The sequence below is a fragment of the Zootoca vivipara genome, chromosome 4 (assembly GCF_963506605.1).
Source record: "Zootoca vivipara chromosome 4, rZooViv1.1, whole genome shotgun sequence".
In the NCBI taxonomy this organism is placed as follows: domain Eukaryota; kingdom Metazoa; phylum Chordata; class Lepidosauria; order Squamata; family Lacertidae; genus Zootoca; species Zootoca vivipara.
In genome coordinates, this window is record NC_083279.1 from 48,606,851 (window position 1) to 48,621,141 (window position 14,291).

Below are 14,291 nucleotides of genomic sequence, written 5' to 3' on the forward strand. Positions count from 1 at the left end.
AAACCAGATAGGAAGTCCTCTGTTAACTATAGTTTCCCATTCCTCTGTACCAGGAAAGGAAAGTTAACAGTTTTAGAACCAGGATATTAAACCATGGTTTGAAGGCAGCTTGTTGCAGAATTCCCTGTTGACCATTTTCCTGCTTAGGACAAAATGGGAAGTTAATGAAAGGTCCCCTGATCTCCCATTGCGAATGGAGGAGCAGGATGACCAAAAGGCTCATTAATATCTATGCTTGTTAAATAACTTCAAAAGTCTCAAATGAACAATATCTGTATAAGCCAATCCTATTTTGAAAATGAAACTGGAAATTAAACCAGCGGTTACTACCCTTTCTTTACAGGTAGGTAGCCGTGTTGGTCTGGATCGAAGTAAAATAAAAAAATTTCCTTCAGTAGCACCTTAAAGACCAACTAAGTTCTTATTTTGGTATGAGCTTTCTCATACCAAAGCATGCACACGAAAGCTCATACCAAAATAAGAACTTAGTTGGTCTTTAAGGTGCTACTGAAGGAATTTTTTTTATTTTACCCTTTCTTTGCATGCAATGCCTTAGGACATCCTATATGTTTCATCTTTGCCTCCCCCCCCCCATTTTAATCACAAAACTGTTGCCTTTATGTTGTTTGCCAATACTTTCCATCTCCCTAAGCAAATATTCTAAAGGCATATGTTTTATAACTTATTTCTTAAACAACTCCCCCACTCAATCACAAAACACTCAAGTGCTGATTTACAGCCCACATCCACCCTGCGTTTTCCCCCTTTCCCTTTCATTGTAATCATTATCTGCTACAACATTAGAGAAGGCATGCAGATCAGAAATAAATGGTATCTTTCTAGCTGATTAGAGACTTGCATCTAGGATTCTTGCCATTCATTATCTGCAAGTGCGTGCTCCCTGTGTGACTGCAAAGACAAGGCAAAAATGCTTATTATGCTTTCAGCAATTCCACTCATTCTGCTTCCTTTTATGGTTTGACCTAGGGACATTTGACTTTTTAAAAAAATATGGAGGAAGCTTCCTTTGATTTAATAGTAAGTTCTGTCCTGCAAAACTGAATGGGAAAGTATAATCTTCCATTTTGCAAAGAGTTCTCTCCCCCCCCCCCCTTTTGCTGGCCTTTTTTGTAGTTGAAAACAATTACATGCTTAATTATGCTCATTAGAGGATTTGATTATGAGATTGCTTTAGAGGAATGTGTTGGTGGAATGAAAAGTTGAATGTCTTGTTGAATTATGAATAGTAATTTGAGAAAGGTGCAATTTTGTTTTTGTTCATTTTCGACATGCTATAATTTTATATTGTTTAGCCCTAAAATACTAATAACTTGGCATCCATTAAATGTGCATGACATGGATAGTAATTCTATAGTTTTAAAAGAATGTATCAGTGGGAGCTCTTTTTCACTTACAACAGGATCTACACACATCTTTACCCAATATGTGGTAATGTGACATCAGATTCCACATCCTGCCTGATTTCCCCCTACTATTTCACAGAATAAACCTTGAAGGAGGTGGTGGGGAAGGTTTTGCATGCCTTTGCATGCTGAATTGTACTTTTATCTTATTATACACTGAGTCTTTGTGATGGGTATTTACAGCACAGTTTCTGCAGAGCTGAATAACTAGATTTTGTGTGTGTAATAAATATACATGAAAACAGGTATGGTACATTAACTTGACATAATGCCAGTTCTCTGCCAGAGCTTTAAAACAGTAACTTCAAATTTTTGTACTGAAGTTGACATAAAACAAGTTTAATATCTTTCCTACAGTTGCTGTGCATGGGAATATGTGGTAACAGGATAGGAGTGGGCTGACATCACCGGATAGGCTGTTAGAAATCTTGTCTTGTCTGTAGCTGTTGTTGCTTGTTTATGATTAAGGGAATAAAACCATGACTTCCCCCCTTACTGATATTGTAGGTCTTTGTGCTAAGAATGGCTTTGTTTAGTGCAATGATTGAAAACCATAAAGTAAATATATATATATAAATATGCAGCTTGCTGTGGAGAACACAGTTTTGTGTGTATGTGGCCAGTTGCACGCCATGTCAGATAGTTGGGGTGTGTGTGTGCCCTGAATGGCAACACAAATCAGGGTGATTTGCGATAGTTTTCACATCACTGAGTTCAATTGTGGTGTTAACAAGTTAAAGTGGGTCAGGGAATGCCCAGCCTTCTAAATATCATTGTTGCTTTAGTTTTTCCATAGGACTAAGCATACAGCCAGCCCCATGGTGAAAAAGAGCCTAGGGAAACAGAGCATGGAAGCGGGGAAAGAAGGCATAGAGGAGGAGGTTGTGGGTAGATAGGTGGGGGATGTTTTGTATTGGTGAACAGATCTAAGTTTTAATGATTATAGTGAATTCTGCCCTCCGCCACAGTGTACTCCATTCACAGTGTTATGGGGGAGGAATAAACAGCGTTGCTTTTCGCATGGGTTGTCATTTTCCTCTATTTTTCCTAACAATTAAAAAACACAGTTCACTCTCTCTCCTTTTCTTCACAAAGGAAGAAAGAGCGAGACAGTGAGAAACTTTCCAAATGACTAACAATTAGTGTGGATTTATCACCTTCTTATTTATTTCCATTATTCAGTGAGCCCACCCCACCCCCTTTTGAAATATATACTGTCACGCACTGTCATTCTGTGTGCAAAAGGGATGGAGGGTGGCGGGGGCTCCGGAAGAGCAGAAAGAAATGAACCTGGAGATTCCTCATACTTGCTGTTATCCTGTGGCAGAAACAGGAAAAAGAGGGGGCATAGAAGGGCTAAATATATTTCTAGGTGGATGCCTTGGGTCCCACATGTTAAGATATCTGAAAAACAACAGCAGTATATGCTATTTACAGAGTGCAGCAATTGTGGTGGGGAGGGGGAGCTACTGCTTTGGGAGTGCTTGCTCCCTGCCGCCCCCCCCCCCCCGGTACCACTCATGCTGTTTTCACCTCCCAGTGATCAAAGCATTTGCTTGAAGTAATGGAAGGAAGGTGTAAAAGGATTTTACAGCCCCATTCAATGCACTGGGGTCTAAGTGTTGTTTAAACACACTTTGACTAGTGCTGCAATCTACTGACTAGTGCTGTAGTTCAGGAGCAGAAATCCTGAAGAGCTGATGCCAGTCAGTGTAGACCAGGCATCCCCAAACTGCAGCCCTCCAGATGTTTTGGCCTACAACTCCCATGATCCCTAGCTAACAGGACCAGTGGTCCAGGATGATGGGGATTGTAGTCCAAAACATCTGGAGGGCCAAAGTTTGGGGATGCCTGGTGTAGACAGTTCCAGGCAAGATGGACCCATGAGTCTGATTCAGTATTAGGCAGTTTCCTGTGTTCCTAACACCATAATCTTATAGTTGATATACATTTATCTATTTGCACTTTTGTCAGGCTTGGGAGTTTAGGAACCAGATGAGATACATTTATTTTTGCGTAAAAGCCCCTTCTGTTGCATTATTGTTCCCCTCCAAATGCAGCCTTGAAATGCTAACCCTTGAACTTCCAGCATGTGCAGATCCCTAATAATTTCTTCTAAGATGAGAAGCTCGAGCAATTCATTTAATGGAAGCGAGTCTATTCTCCAGGGAGATTTGGTCATAACCAAGCCATTGTCCCTTCCATACTTGTTACACGGAGGGGCAAAACTGTTAAAGGGACGGGTGAAATAGAAGCTAGCATGCCCTTCCTTTTTACAGAAGCCCTGACGCAGATGTCCTTGTATAGCAACACTGCTCAAGTAATCATAGCAGATTTGCAATTACTTTCAGGCCTGCCATTTCCCCCCTCTCTCGTTTATATCTTCTGCCATCTGTTCCATGGTGTTTCCTCTTTAAAATTATGCAACTCTCATTCATAGTTACATGTTAGCTCCCATTTTGAACTGTGTTATGGTTATGCTCAATACTGCAGCAGATAAATGAACTGATTTATTATGACCAGCTCTGACCTCAGATGAGAACATTTCACTCCCATTAAATCCATGGCTCGGTGCTTTTAACGTCCCAATGACTGAGACTGTTTTTGACAATGAATAATTTGAGTTTTAGTTGGATGTTGCAGGAAAAGATTGGAGAGACACATGTTATGGTTTATCCATGTCTTTCATAAATGTATCCTCCTTTATTATAAACAACAACAAATTAGTTACAGCTGTTCCTACTGAGAATAATGATTGCAACCATGAGGTTGGGCTATGGGTGCTTTGCATGCAGAAGATTCCAGGTTCTGTCCCTGTCCAGGTCAAGCTCGGGACGACTCCTGTCTGAATCCCCAGAAACCTGCTGCAAGTCCATGTATGCAGTATTGAGTTAGATGGATCAGTGGTCTGACTCTGACACAACATGCTCTTATGTACTTAGAAATACTACAGCCCTTTTTTATGTAGGGTTAAGCAGAATTGTCATTGAGATTATTTTTCACAGTAAAAGGTGGCATTTTGCGAGGGGGGGGGGACTTGAAAAGAACCCAAGAGGGGAATATATTACAATAGCATTGTGTTGTAGAATGTCTTCTTTTAAAGGGGCTGCAACAGCTACTTTTGAAATAAGGGATCTGTTTCCCCTTTTCTTGTTGAGAGAGGGACAGGATCATGTTGCACCTAGCTACACAATCAACTTTCTTAAAGTAATGAAGCCACCATTGGTGCACAACTGTGCACAAGTCCATCACCCTGGAACGAAAGTGACCTGAAAATGGGGCAGAGTGGGGGCGTACTGGGTTGAGGTGGACTTTGCATGGTCTGCTGACCTGGGTGGGGGCTAGGAATGCAACCCCTGCACAAATGGGAGTTGCCTGTAGTTAAAGTTTTGGGTCCTGTTCATGCACTACCTGAAAAATTGCTGAGACAGGGAACAAAATCATGTATGGAGGGGAAAGTCCTATTGAACTTGCAGGTTCATAATGTATGGTGTAGTGGTTCATGACATGTTTGTACATATCTTATGACAAATCAATAAAAATTAGTTTAAAGAAGTATGACTAGGACAGGAGAGATCCAAGTTTGAGTATTCACTCAGCCATGAAGCTGTCTGGGGAGTCCCGGGCTAATCACTAGGTCTCAGCTTAACCCACATCACACTGTTGGGGGTATAAAATGGGGTGGGGATCATGAGACTACGGGTATGGGAGACACTGATTCACTTTCCCCTAAAATATTTCAAACCAATGTGGATATGAAGAGAAATGAACTTAAGACTGGCGAAATGAGAGGAACGAGTCCTTGGAGGAAATGTAGGTTTTAAATGCAAGCAACAAACCTACTTACCTACTTCTTCTGTTCAATGATAGTTAACAATAGTGGGTAACAAGAAAGTGCCAGAATCCTAGCTTGCCTGGTAGAAGCGGATTCTCTGCTGCCTTGCTTTTTAAATTCTTGCTAGTGTTGTTTATGGGGGATACTGATACGTCCTGGTTGCCTATATTTGAATTTGGCCCGAGCCAAATGTCTCAGAAACTATTAGCCTTTAGTGTTTTATAATGTTCTAATAATATTTTTCCTTTCTCCTGTGGAAACCTGTGAGTCTCTTTGGCTGCCCTTAATGAGTCTGATAAGCTTTTAAAATCTGCTCTGCCCGCTGTATGCCGCAATCACACTGATGTATTTTGGCCTCCAAAATTGTTCGTAGTGATGAATGTCACCTGAAAATGAGTGCTTATTAATGTTCATTATGTGGTTAATTCTCTTTTCCTGACATGCATGCAAATACCATTAACATTAATGAGAGCTACACAGTGGCACCCAGTGAGAAATAGGCACATTGATACCAACACCGTGAGGCGCCTACAGTTTCTCTAAAAGGAAGCAGCACATTTTATTGTCATAGTTTCTGTCTGAATCATCAGTCTAATATCTTCAGTTTAAAGATTTCCACATGCAAGTTTGAGGAAACGTTGAAGAGTTAATATTGTCAACTGTAGCAGCCTCCTCTTTTTATCAGCTGTGGGGAATCTTTGGCACTCCTGATGTTGCTGAACCATTGGCCAAGCTTGTTGGGACAGATGAGAATTGGAGTTCAGCAACAACTGGAGGGCTCACACCTGTTCTGTGTCCCCTGCCCCATTATATGTGGGTGGCCTTCTTCCATGGAAACCTCCATACCAGGCTCTTCTGGTTCCCTCAAGCTTTGAAGTTTGGTGGGGGAAGGAGTGTTCCCTGGCAAAGGGCCTCCTTAATATGGACTCTTGGCACGTTCTTTATTCTCCTGTTGACTCCTGGCAAAACAGACCACCCTGTAGACTCATGCTTTTAATGTCTATATATATATTAGATTCACATCTTTTAAGACTGTAATTCTATACATTCTCTTCTTTTTCAAATAATTTTTATTCATTTTCCAAATACAAAATCACAAAAAACAAAAACTCAAAACAAGGGAATAAACATAAAAAAGAAAAACATCTCAAATCTTTATATTATTTACTTAACATTGTTGACTTCCTCAATTCCCCCCTCACTGGGTCCATTTTAAAATTCCAATTAAGCAGTTTTCATCTTATGTCTTAAATTAATCTAACACGTTTTATCATTAGCCCTTGAATATTCTGTTCTAAAAATATCATCTACTCTCCACCAATAATTAATAAATTTATCCAAATCAAAAATTATTTCCCCTTCCTTCTATCTTATATTTCTCCCCTTATCCTAGAATTTTTTACCAAGAACTTTCCATAAATTTAAAAATTTAAATTCTATACATTCTCACCTGGGAGTAGGTTCCATTGAACTTTGTGGTGCTTACTTCTGAGTATACTTGTGTAGAATGGCACTGTTAGTTGCCTTTTAATTGTTTGTATGGACTGGTTGTAGAGTTTATTACTGCTGTTCTCTTTGAAATTGTGTCGTTTAATTTCTGTTTTTGAAAGAATATTTATTGTTCAATAATAATGATAGTCTCAATCATGTACGCTGTCTTTTCTCTCATGAAAGCCTAAGGAGGTTGACAATAAAGTGTACACAGATATACCCACCACACAAATTACACATTGCCAGTAGGACTCATAAACAATATAAGAAATATTGCTGTTCTTGATGGAAATAGCAATGTTATAAATAGTGACAATAATGTATCAAAACGTATGGTGAAATGAAATACAACAATGACCCATAAAAATAGATGCAATAGAGAATTGTATAGTAGCTGAGAAACCAGTGGGTGATCTGAGAATACAAAATTCCTCTTTGTGGAATGTTTCTGTATTCTCACTTAGTAAAAAGGAGGTTGAGACTGGAGTCCTCTGCACACCTATCTAGGAGAATGATATAGACTTATTTCTGAGTTTCCTTGTGCAGAATTGCACTTTGAGTTGCTTAATTCAATCATCCATGTTCTCTACTTCAATTTTATTCATACTATTTTTTTTTTAAAAAAAGCTTTTATGCCCTGCTTACACTGAACTTGCCTTTGATTTGTGTCTCTTTATGTCTAAATAAATATTTGAAGGCAGTTTGGATTCATCAAAGGCAAAAATGCTAAGATATTTTTCTTTGCTCTTTAGTTGCTATAATTCTGCATTAGAGTCTATCCTCTGATAAGTGTGTGCCCAGATGATATTTTGCCTCTAATATGTAAGAGATAAAGGCAATTTTAAATTAGAATGTTGATTAATTATGAATAGTTAATGGGGATTCTTTTACCTATTAAATGAGTCTAAGATGGAAATCAATAGCCTTGAACACTGGATACAAAGATTGCAGATTATATTTTGTCTTTTTTGTGTGTAGTTGCATTAAAAAACATCCAGTTGAACACCCTAGGAGTGGTTTCACATGTGATATGATGACTTTAAAAAATCTAATATTTTTAGAAACTTGTTGACGTGTTTATTGTACATGCCACAATGACTTTTTAATGATATCCCACAGAAATGCACTTCATTTGCCACGAAAAGCCACTAACATTAGCTGTCAGTTGCTCCTTTTTTCCCTCCACAGAGAAATGCAACCACACATATTTATCTCTGAAGAACGTGGTTGCTTGTTAGGGTTGCCACTTTTTCTCTAGCTTTGCTCCTGTGCTTTTTAACAGTGGTCTCTCAGAGAAATGTAAAAGCAGAAGCTTTTCTAATCATTTATCTCCACTTGTTTAATTTCTGTGTGTCAGGCTGCTGTTAAATGCACAAAAGCAGGGCCAGAGGGGAGGGGTGGAATGCCACCAGCGGCTGGCGTAAGTGGCATTATTTTGTAGCCAGCATCCAATTAACTATTAATTTAATTCCTTGCATTTTGAGGTAACCCACTTACGAAACATATTTCTTTGGCTCTTAGAAAGCAACCCTGCTTAGTCCTTGGTTCATGTTTTTGACAAAATTGTTTTATGCCAAGCCAGGAAACGTCCTATTAATATCTGGACTGCTGTTGGTATTCAGCACAGCACATGGCCCTGCATTAGTTTGTATTCAAATCTTCTGCCTCTTGTGTATTCAAGTCACATCTGTTTTCTTTGACTAACAAAGTGAAGTTTCTATTGCAGCTGATGCAGCCCTGCAGGGTTACTTTGAATCAGCATGTGCTGCTTTTTGCAGCCATTAGCTATGAGAACCTGGACTGCCAGCTATCACTTTGTATCAGTGTCTCACAGTTTTGCCCAGGGGTACTTTGAGAGTCTTCTTTCTCCAGCTTTTTAAAAATAAAAATGATGTCAATTTCCAATCTCCCTGTTCTTGCAGTTTGGGTCATAATATCTAACGGTTAGACCTGGGTTGGGGGCAAGAAAGATGAACATCTTGATGATGGAAGGGTAGCAGATGTGGCAGCATGAATGTGGCGAAGGAAGAGGGCAAAGAGGGACTAAGTAGAAACATAGATGGACTTTTTGGGAGCGGTTGTCCCTCCTGAGTTAGGCATGAGAGAGAAGCTGTTTTGTTTCCCCATAAAAGAGAACCTGAGAGGAAAAGCTGCAAGGATATTATTACAGTTGCATAGGAAGTCTGACATGCTGACAATGTTTGGAAGTAATTTCATTTGCTTTATCCAAAACAGTAACACTATTCTTGCTTGTTAGTATATTCTCTGCCCTCTGATCTGAAGTCCATGACTTCTTAGTTAATTAAATTGGTTACAGTTTTCTGCCATGACACCTGAGCAAGGAAATTGCCATCTTCCACGTGAATCCAGTTTCTCTGGCAACCTTTGTTTCATTGCAGTTTGCAAACCAAAAGATAATGCCTTGTAATATAAAACAATGTCCAGCTACTGCAAAATCGCAATTAACAGTACTGTGTCATCCTTAGTGAACAGAGACGAGGAAAGCTGACTTTAATACCCATACCCATTGCTAACTGTGTACATTTCTGTTTCTGTCTTGCAGTTTTTGGTGAAGATCTACATACCAGCTTATATTTTGTCAATGCATCTTTGCAAGAGGTAGTGTTTGCTAGCACCACAGGGACTCTGGTGCCCTGTCCTGCAGCAGGGATCCCTCCTGTGACGCTCAGATGGTACCTAGCAACGGGCGAGGAGATCTACGATGTTCCAGGGATCCGCCACGTCCACCCTAATGGCACTCTCCAAATTTTCCCTTTCCCTCCTTCAAGCTTTAATAACTTAATCCATGATAACACTTACTATTGCACAGCTGAAAATCCTTCAGGGAAAATCAGAAGTCAGGATGTTCACATTAAGGCCGGTGAGTACAGTCAAATATTGCTCTGGTTAGTGTGCTAGATGGAGTTGTAGCATAGAAAAGTGGCTGGGATCATGTCCAGTGGTGCTGTGTCTTACTGGCCAGGCAGAAACATGAGAGGTGTCATGTTTACATGAATCAAAATAGGAGAACATCTACACAACTAGGGTGGAAGATGCAAAGGAGAACAAGGCCTTGCACCTTTAGTAGTTGTGTGACAAGCTGCACAGCTGAAATGCATTTTGCAACATAATTATTCAAGGTTCAGGAACCCTGCCTTCTTTTGCATCTGACCCATCCCTAGTTGCAACCCTCCAGATACTGTGATATTTCAGAATACTGGTAGGATAAAGGTAAAGGTAAAGGTAAAGGGACCCCTGACCATTAGGTCCAGTCGTGACCGACTCTGGGGTTGCACGCTCATCTCGCATTATTGGCTGAGGGAGCCGGCGTATAGCTTCCAGGTCATGTGGCCAGCATGACAAGGCCGCTTCTGGCAAACCAGAGCAGCACATGGAAACACTGTTTACCTTCCCGCTGTAGCGGTTCCTACAGGGATTCGAACCGCCGACCTTCTGATCAGCAAGCCCTAGGCTCAGTGGTTTAACCACAGCGCCACCTGGGTCCCTGTAACTGGTAGGATAGGTTTTCTCAAAGCATTCCCCTAATCAAACTATGTAGATGGAAAATTAATAGGCTAGGCTGGACCCTTGACACAATTGTTTGTTTGTTTAAAAAAGCAAATGGCCTGTTGTGTGTTAAAAGACGGAATGTTAAGTCATTTGTTGCTTTATTTTCAGATATATCGTCATCCATGAAAACAAGTGCAACTGAATCCACTTGATGTTAAATTCTGCATGTTGCTAAATTGCTACTATAGAAAATTCGATTTAATATAGAGTATGAAATTAAATATAAATCAAGTAGATTTTATGTGTTGTGAAAGAATTCACAAAGTCCCATTGTGCCAGTAATATGCTTATGTTAGAGCCAAGGATGATTTCCCACAAAAATAATAATCACATTTTCATCTTTGTTAACAGCTTTCTCTTTCGCTTCATCTGTTTCCACTCACTAAAACAAATCTTTGGGGACATCTGTGTTACAAACTCATACGCATTTAACTGCCATAGATTTCCTTTATAAATGCAGGGTGGGCCATTTTTCAAAGCGTTCTTCTCTGTTGTTTCATTTACCAACACTCTCTGTTATGGGGAACTTGAACCTCATGGCATAGCCTGTGACAGGACCTAATCAACAGGCGAGATCTAGCGAGTCTTTCCAGGTCTACTTAGTCAGGGTCCCATATGTTATTCCAGACTGAGTAGAATATCTTAACCCTCCATGGTTCTTCCAATAAAGTTGTTGATATACTTTTGGTTTCTTGGCATTGTTCTACTATAAAAGGCTGGTACACGGGTGGTGCTGTGGTCTAAACCACTGAGCCTCTTGGGCTTGCCGATCAGAAGGTCAGCGGTTTGAATCCTCACAACGGGGTGAGATCCCGTTGCTCTGTTCCAGCTTCTGTCAATCTAGCAGCTCGAAAGCATACCAGTTAAAGCAGATAAATAGGTACCACTGTGCCAGAAAAGTAAAAGGCGTTTCTGTGTGCTCTGGCTTCCATCACGGTGTTCTGTTGCACCAGAAGTGGTTTAGTCATGCTGGCCACATGTCCCGGAAAGCTGTCTGTGGACGAATGCCTACTCCCTCAGCCTGAGGTGAGATGAGTGCTGCACCCCATAGTCACCTTTGACTAGACTTAACTCTCCAGGGGTCCTTTACCTTTTACCTTTTTACTATAAAGAAAGACATGGAAGGCATTTTCTTCCTGGTGTCAGAAGCAGTCAAAGCTGCCTACTGTGGGTTGCTCAGAAGTCTCAGACTTCATACAAGTGGATCTTTTGCTAGCCAATACACTTCAACATGGGTGGCGCTGTGGGTTAAACAGAGCCTGGGGCTTGCCGATCGGAAGGTCGGCGGTTTGAATCCCCACGACGGGGTGAGCTCCCGTTGCTTGGTCCCTGCTCCTGCCAACCTAGCAGTTTCAAAGCACGCAGTGCAAGTATATAAATAGGTACTGCTCCGGCGGGAAGGTAAACGGCATTTCCGTGTGCTGCTCTGGTTCGCCAGAAGCAGCTTAGTCATGCTGGCCACATGACCCGGAAGTTGTATGCCGGCTCCCTCGGCCAGTAAAGCAAGATGAGCACTGCAACCCCACAGCCGCCTGTGACTGGACCTAACTGTCAGGGGTCCCTTTACCATTACTTTTTACACTTTGACATCAGTTATTATCCCTCTCCAGCATGAGTCAGGCAGCAGTTCTTTGGGGTCACATCCTCACATCAAAAGAGTCCTTCAAATGGTCTCTCTGTCCTTTTCTGAATCTCAGCAGAGTCTCAATATAGTCCTCAGGGCTTTAATGAAACATCCTCCTTCCTTGTGGGACATCTTTGGGAGATGAAAAGACTAAGGAGTACGCTCTACACAAATCTGAAGTGGAGTCCCAAAGATGGTTGGATGGCAACTCCTGCAGCCAAGCTGGTGCCAAATGTATTGCTCTGTTTTCCTTTGGACCACATCAGCAAGGCCAGGGGTGGGTGGGTCTTGTTGTCTGGGCAGCCCAGAACCTCCATACACACTGCCCAGGCTTGTACTCCAGAGAGGTCACTTTAGTGCTGCTAACACAGCAGAAACAACACGCGGGGCAGCAGTTACGAGTTACCAATCTCTGCAGCCACTGTGATTCTCCAGTCGTTTGACTTTGGCCCTGGAGGCACACACCATTGTTTCTCTCTACAGTTGGATGCCAACAATAACAAATAATATATGGCGTCCTCTGCTTTCCCCTGTTCCGGCACCAAATAGCTTCATCTATGAAACAGTTATCAGACTATCAGAACTGTTGTTCACAAGTTTCGTTAGGCTGGAGTAAACAACTGATAAATTAACATACAATGCTACAACATTAGTAGAAAGAACTAAAGTCATTGGATGGTGGGGCCCAACATTTCTCAAGCTTCTGGACAAAACTGCCAGATAGTAAGAAATGAGTAAACAATGGAAGAAAAAACAGCACTGTTTCCATTTCCCTAGAATGCATTTTAACTCATCTGTCAAATGTTCTTCATCCTGAGTGAATACAATTTTTCAAGGTCCATTTCAAGAGAACTATAGCAGAATTTGATTCTGTTGTAGCTTTTTGATTTGGGCAAATTTGGCCAGAGGGCTCCTGAAAGCTAAAGGACTCGTAGGCCTCGATATGTTTTGCCTGCATTTCTGCAGGAGAATGCGTTTTTTCTGCTTTCTTTCACTACCTGACGTCTCCTTATTTTGCTGTGTTTTAGTTTTACGGGAACCATATACAGTCCGCGTGGAGGACCAGAAAGCCATGAGAGGCAATGTAGCGGTCTTCAAGTGCATTATCCCCTCCTCTGTGGAGGCATACATCACTGTTGTCTCATGGGAGAAAGACACAGTCTCACTCGTCTCAGGTAGGCCTTTACTTCATGGTCTCATACCACCTTCAGCATCTACTTTTTCTGCTATGTTTGATGTTTCCTTTGAGTTGAAGGTAGCTGGCACCAGTATTTTGGAATGCCTTCCCTACTGAAATAGGAAAGGCCCCTTAGTATTGGCATAATTCTGGATCCTGAAAACATTCCTTTTAAGGCAAGTGTTCCCCTAAACTGAACTTCTGTTCTTAATGTATTCATTGTTTTTAGCTGTTTTAATTGCCATGCTTTTTTTATCATATATTTTAATGAAGGTTGTTTTAGTGTCCCAATGGAATGGTCATTGTGTTTTTTTTAGTTATATATGATTTTTATAATTGATTTTATAGTTGTAAACTGCTTAGAAGCCACTTTAGCATGCAAATGTTAAACAACTTAATTATAAATGTGCATGTGTGTGACAGCAGGTTATATATCACCTTGTCAATGGATGAGGATGAATTTATCAACACATCAGATGGTGTTTCATGGTAGAGGGTGAGATGCAACAGTCCTCTTCCCCTGGGCTTAATTTTAAATAGGTTTGGCATATCGCTATAATAATATTTACTGGGTTGTGATTGCTGAAGTTTGGTTACTTATACTTGTTTTAGCCCCAATAAAGCCTGCAACTAGTTTCTATACTCGGTATTGCATACTGACTATAATAAGTAATATTTAGAGTTTTTCACAAGCATGCTATTCAAATGTTCTTTAATTAATTACATGTTTCAAATAATGTCTGCTGTGTAAGATATATGTATTTATTTGTATTATTGGCATATTGTAAAATGAGTTTCTTTGCTTTGTCAGGTGAAAAATGTAGACTGATAGCTGAAAAGTATGCTATATTCATAATAAAACTTACTTTCATTAGCTTTTTAAAAATGTGTTGACTTCAGTACAGTATATAAAAAGTCTACATTAAGAACATGTAGTTTCCTACAAATGTTTTTTTTAAAAAAAACCCTAAGTGATTTATGTCCATGCTATTATAATAGAGATATTTAGAATACTTTTAAATCCAAATGCTTGGATTTAGACTTTTCTTGCACCAGTGGGACCATCCTTTAAGCAGAGTTCCATTCAGAGACACTCCCACTGTTAGAAAAAGGGGACCAAAACTTTTGCTGATTTCCCATTCCCCTTGCAGTTCTTTGTGCCCTACAAAG

At 40.5% G+C, this 14,291-nt stretch overlaps 1 protein-coding gene across 1 annotated transcript in view; it reads left to right on the forward strand.

Annotated features, from left to right (window-relative positions):
- The window catches only part of DSCAM (DS cell adhesion molecule), a 333,629-nt gene that overhangs the window by 42,879 nt on the left and 276,459 nt on the right, over nucleotides 1–14,291 (forward strand). The window contains exons 2-3 of the mRNA XM_035116259.2: nucleotides 9,314–9,631; nucleotides 12,973–13,119. Coding sequence (XP_034972150.1) covers nucleotides 9,314–9,631; nucleotides 12,973–13,119 — 465 coding nt within the window. The remainder of the gene's footprint in view (nucleotides 1–9,313; nucleotides 9,632–12,972; nucleotides 13,120–14,291) is intronic.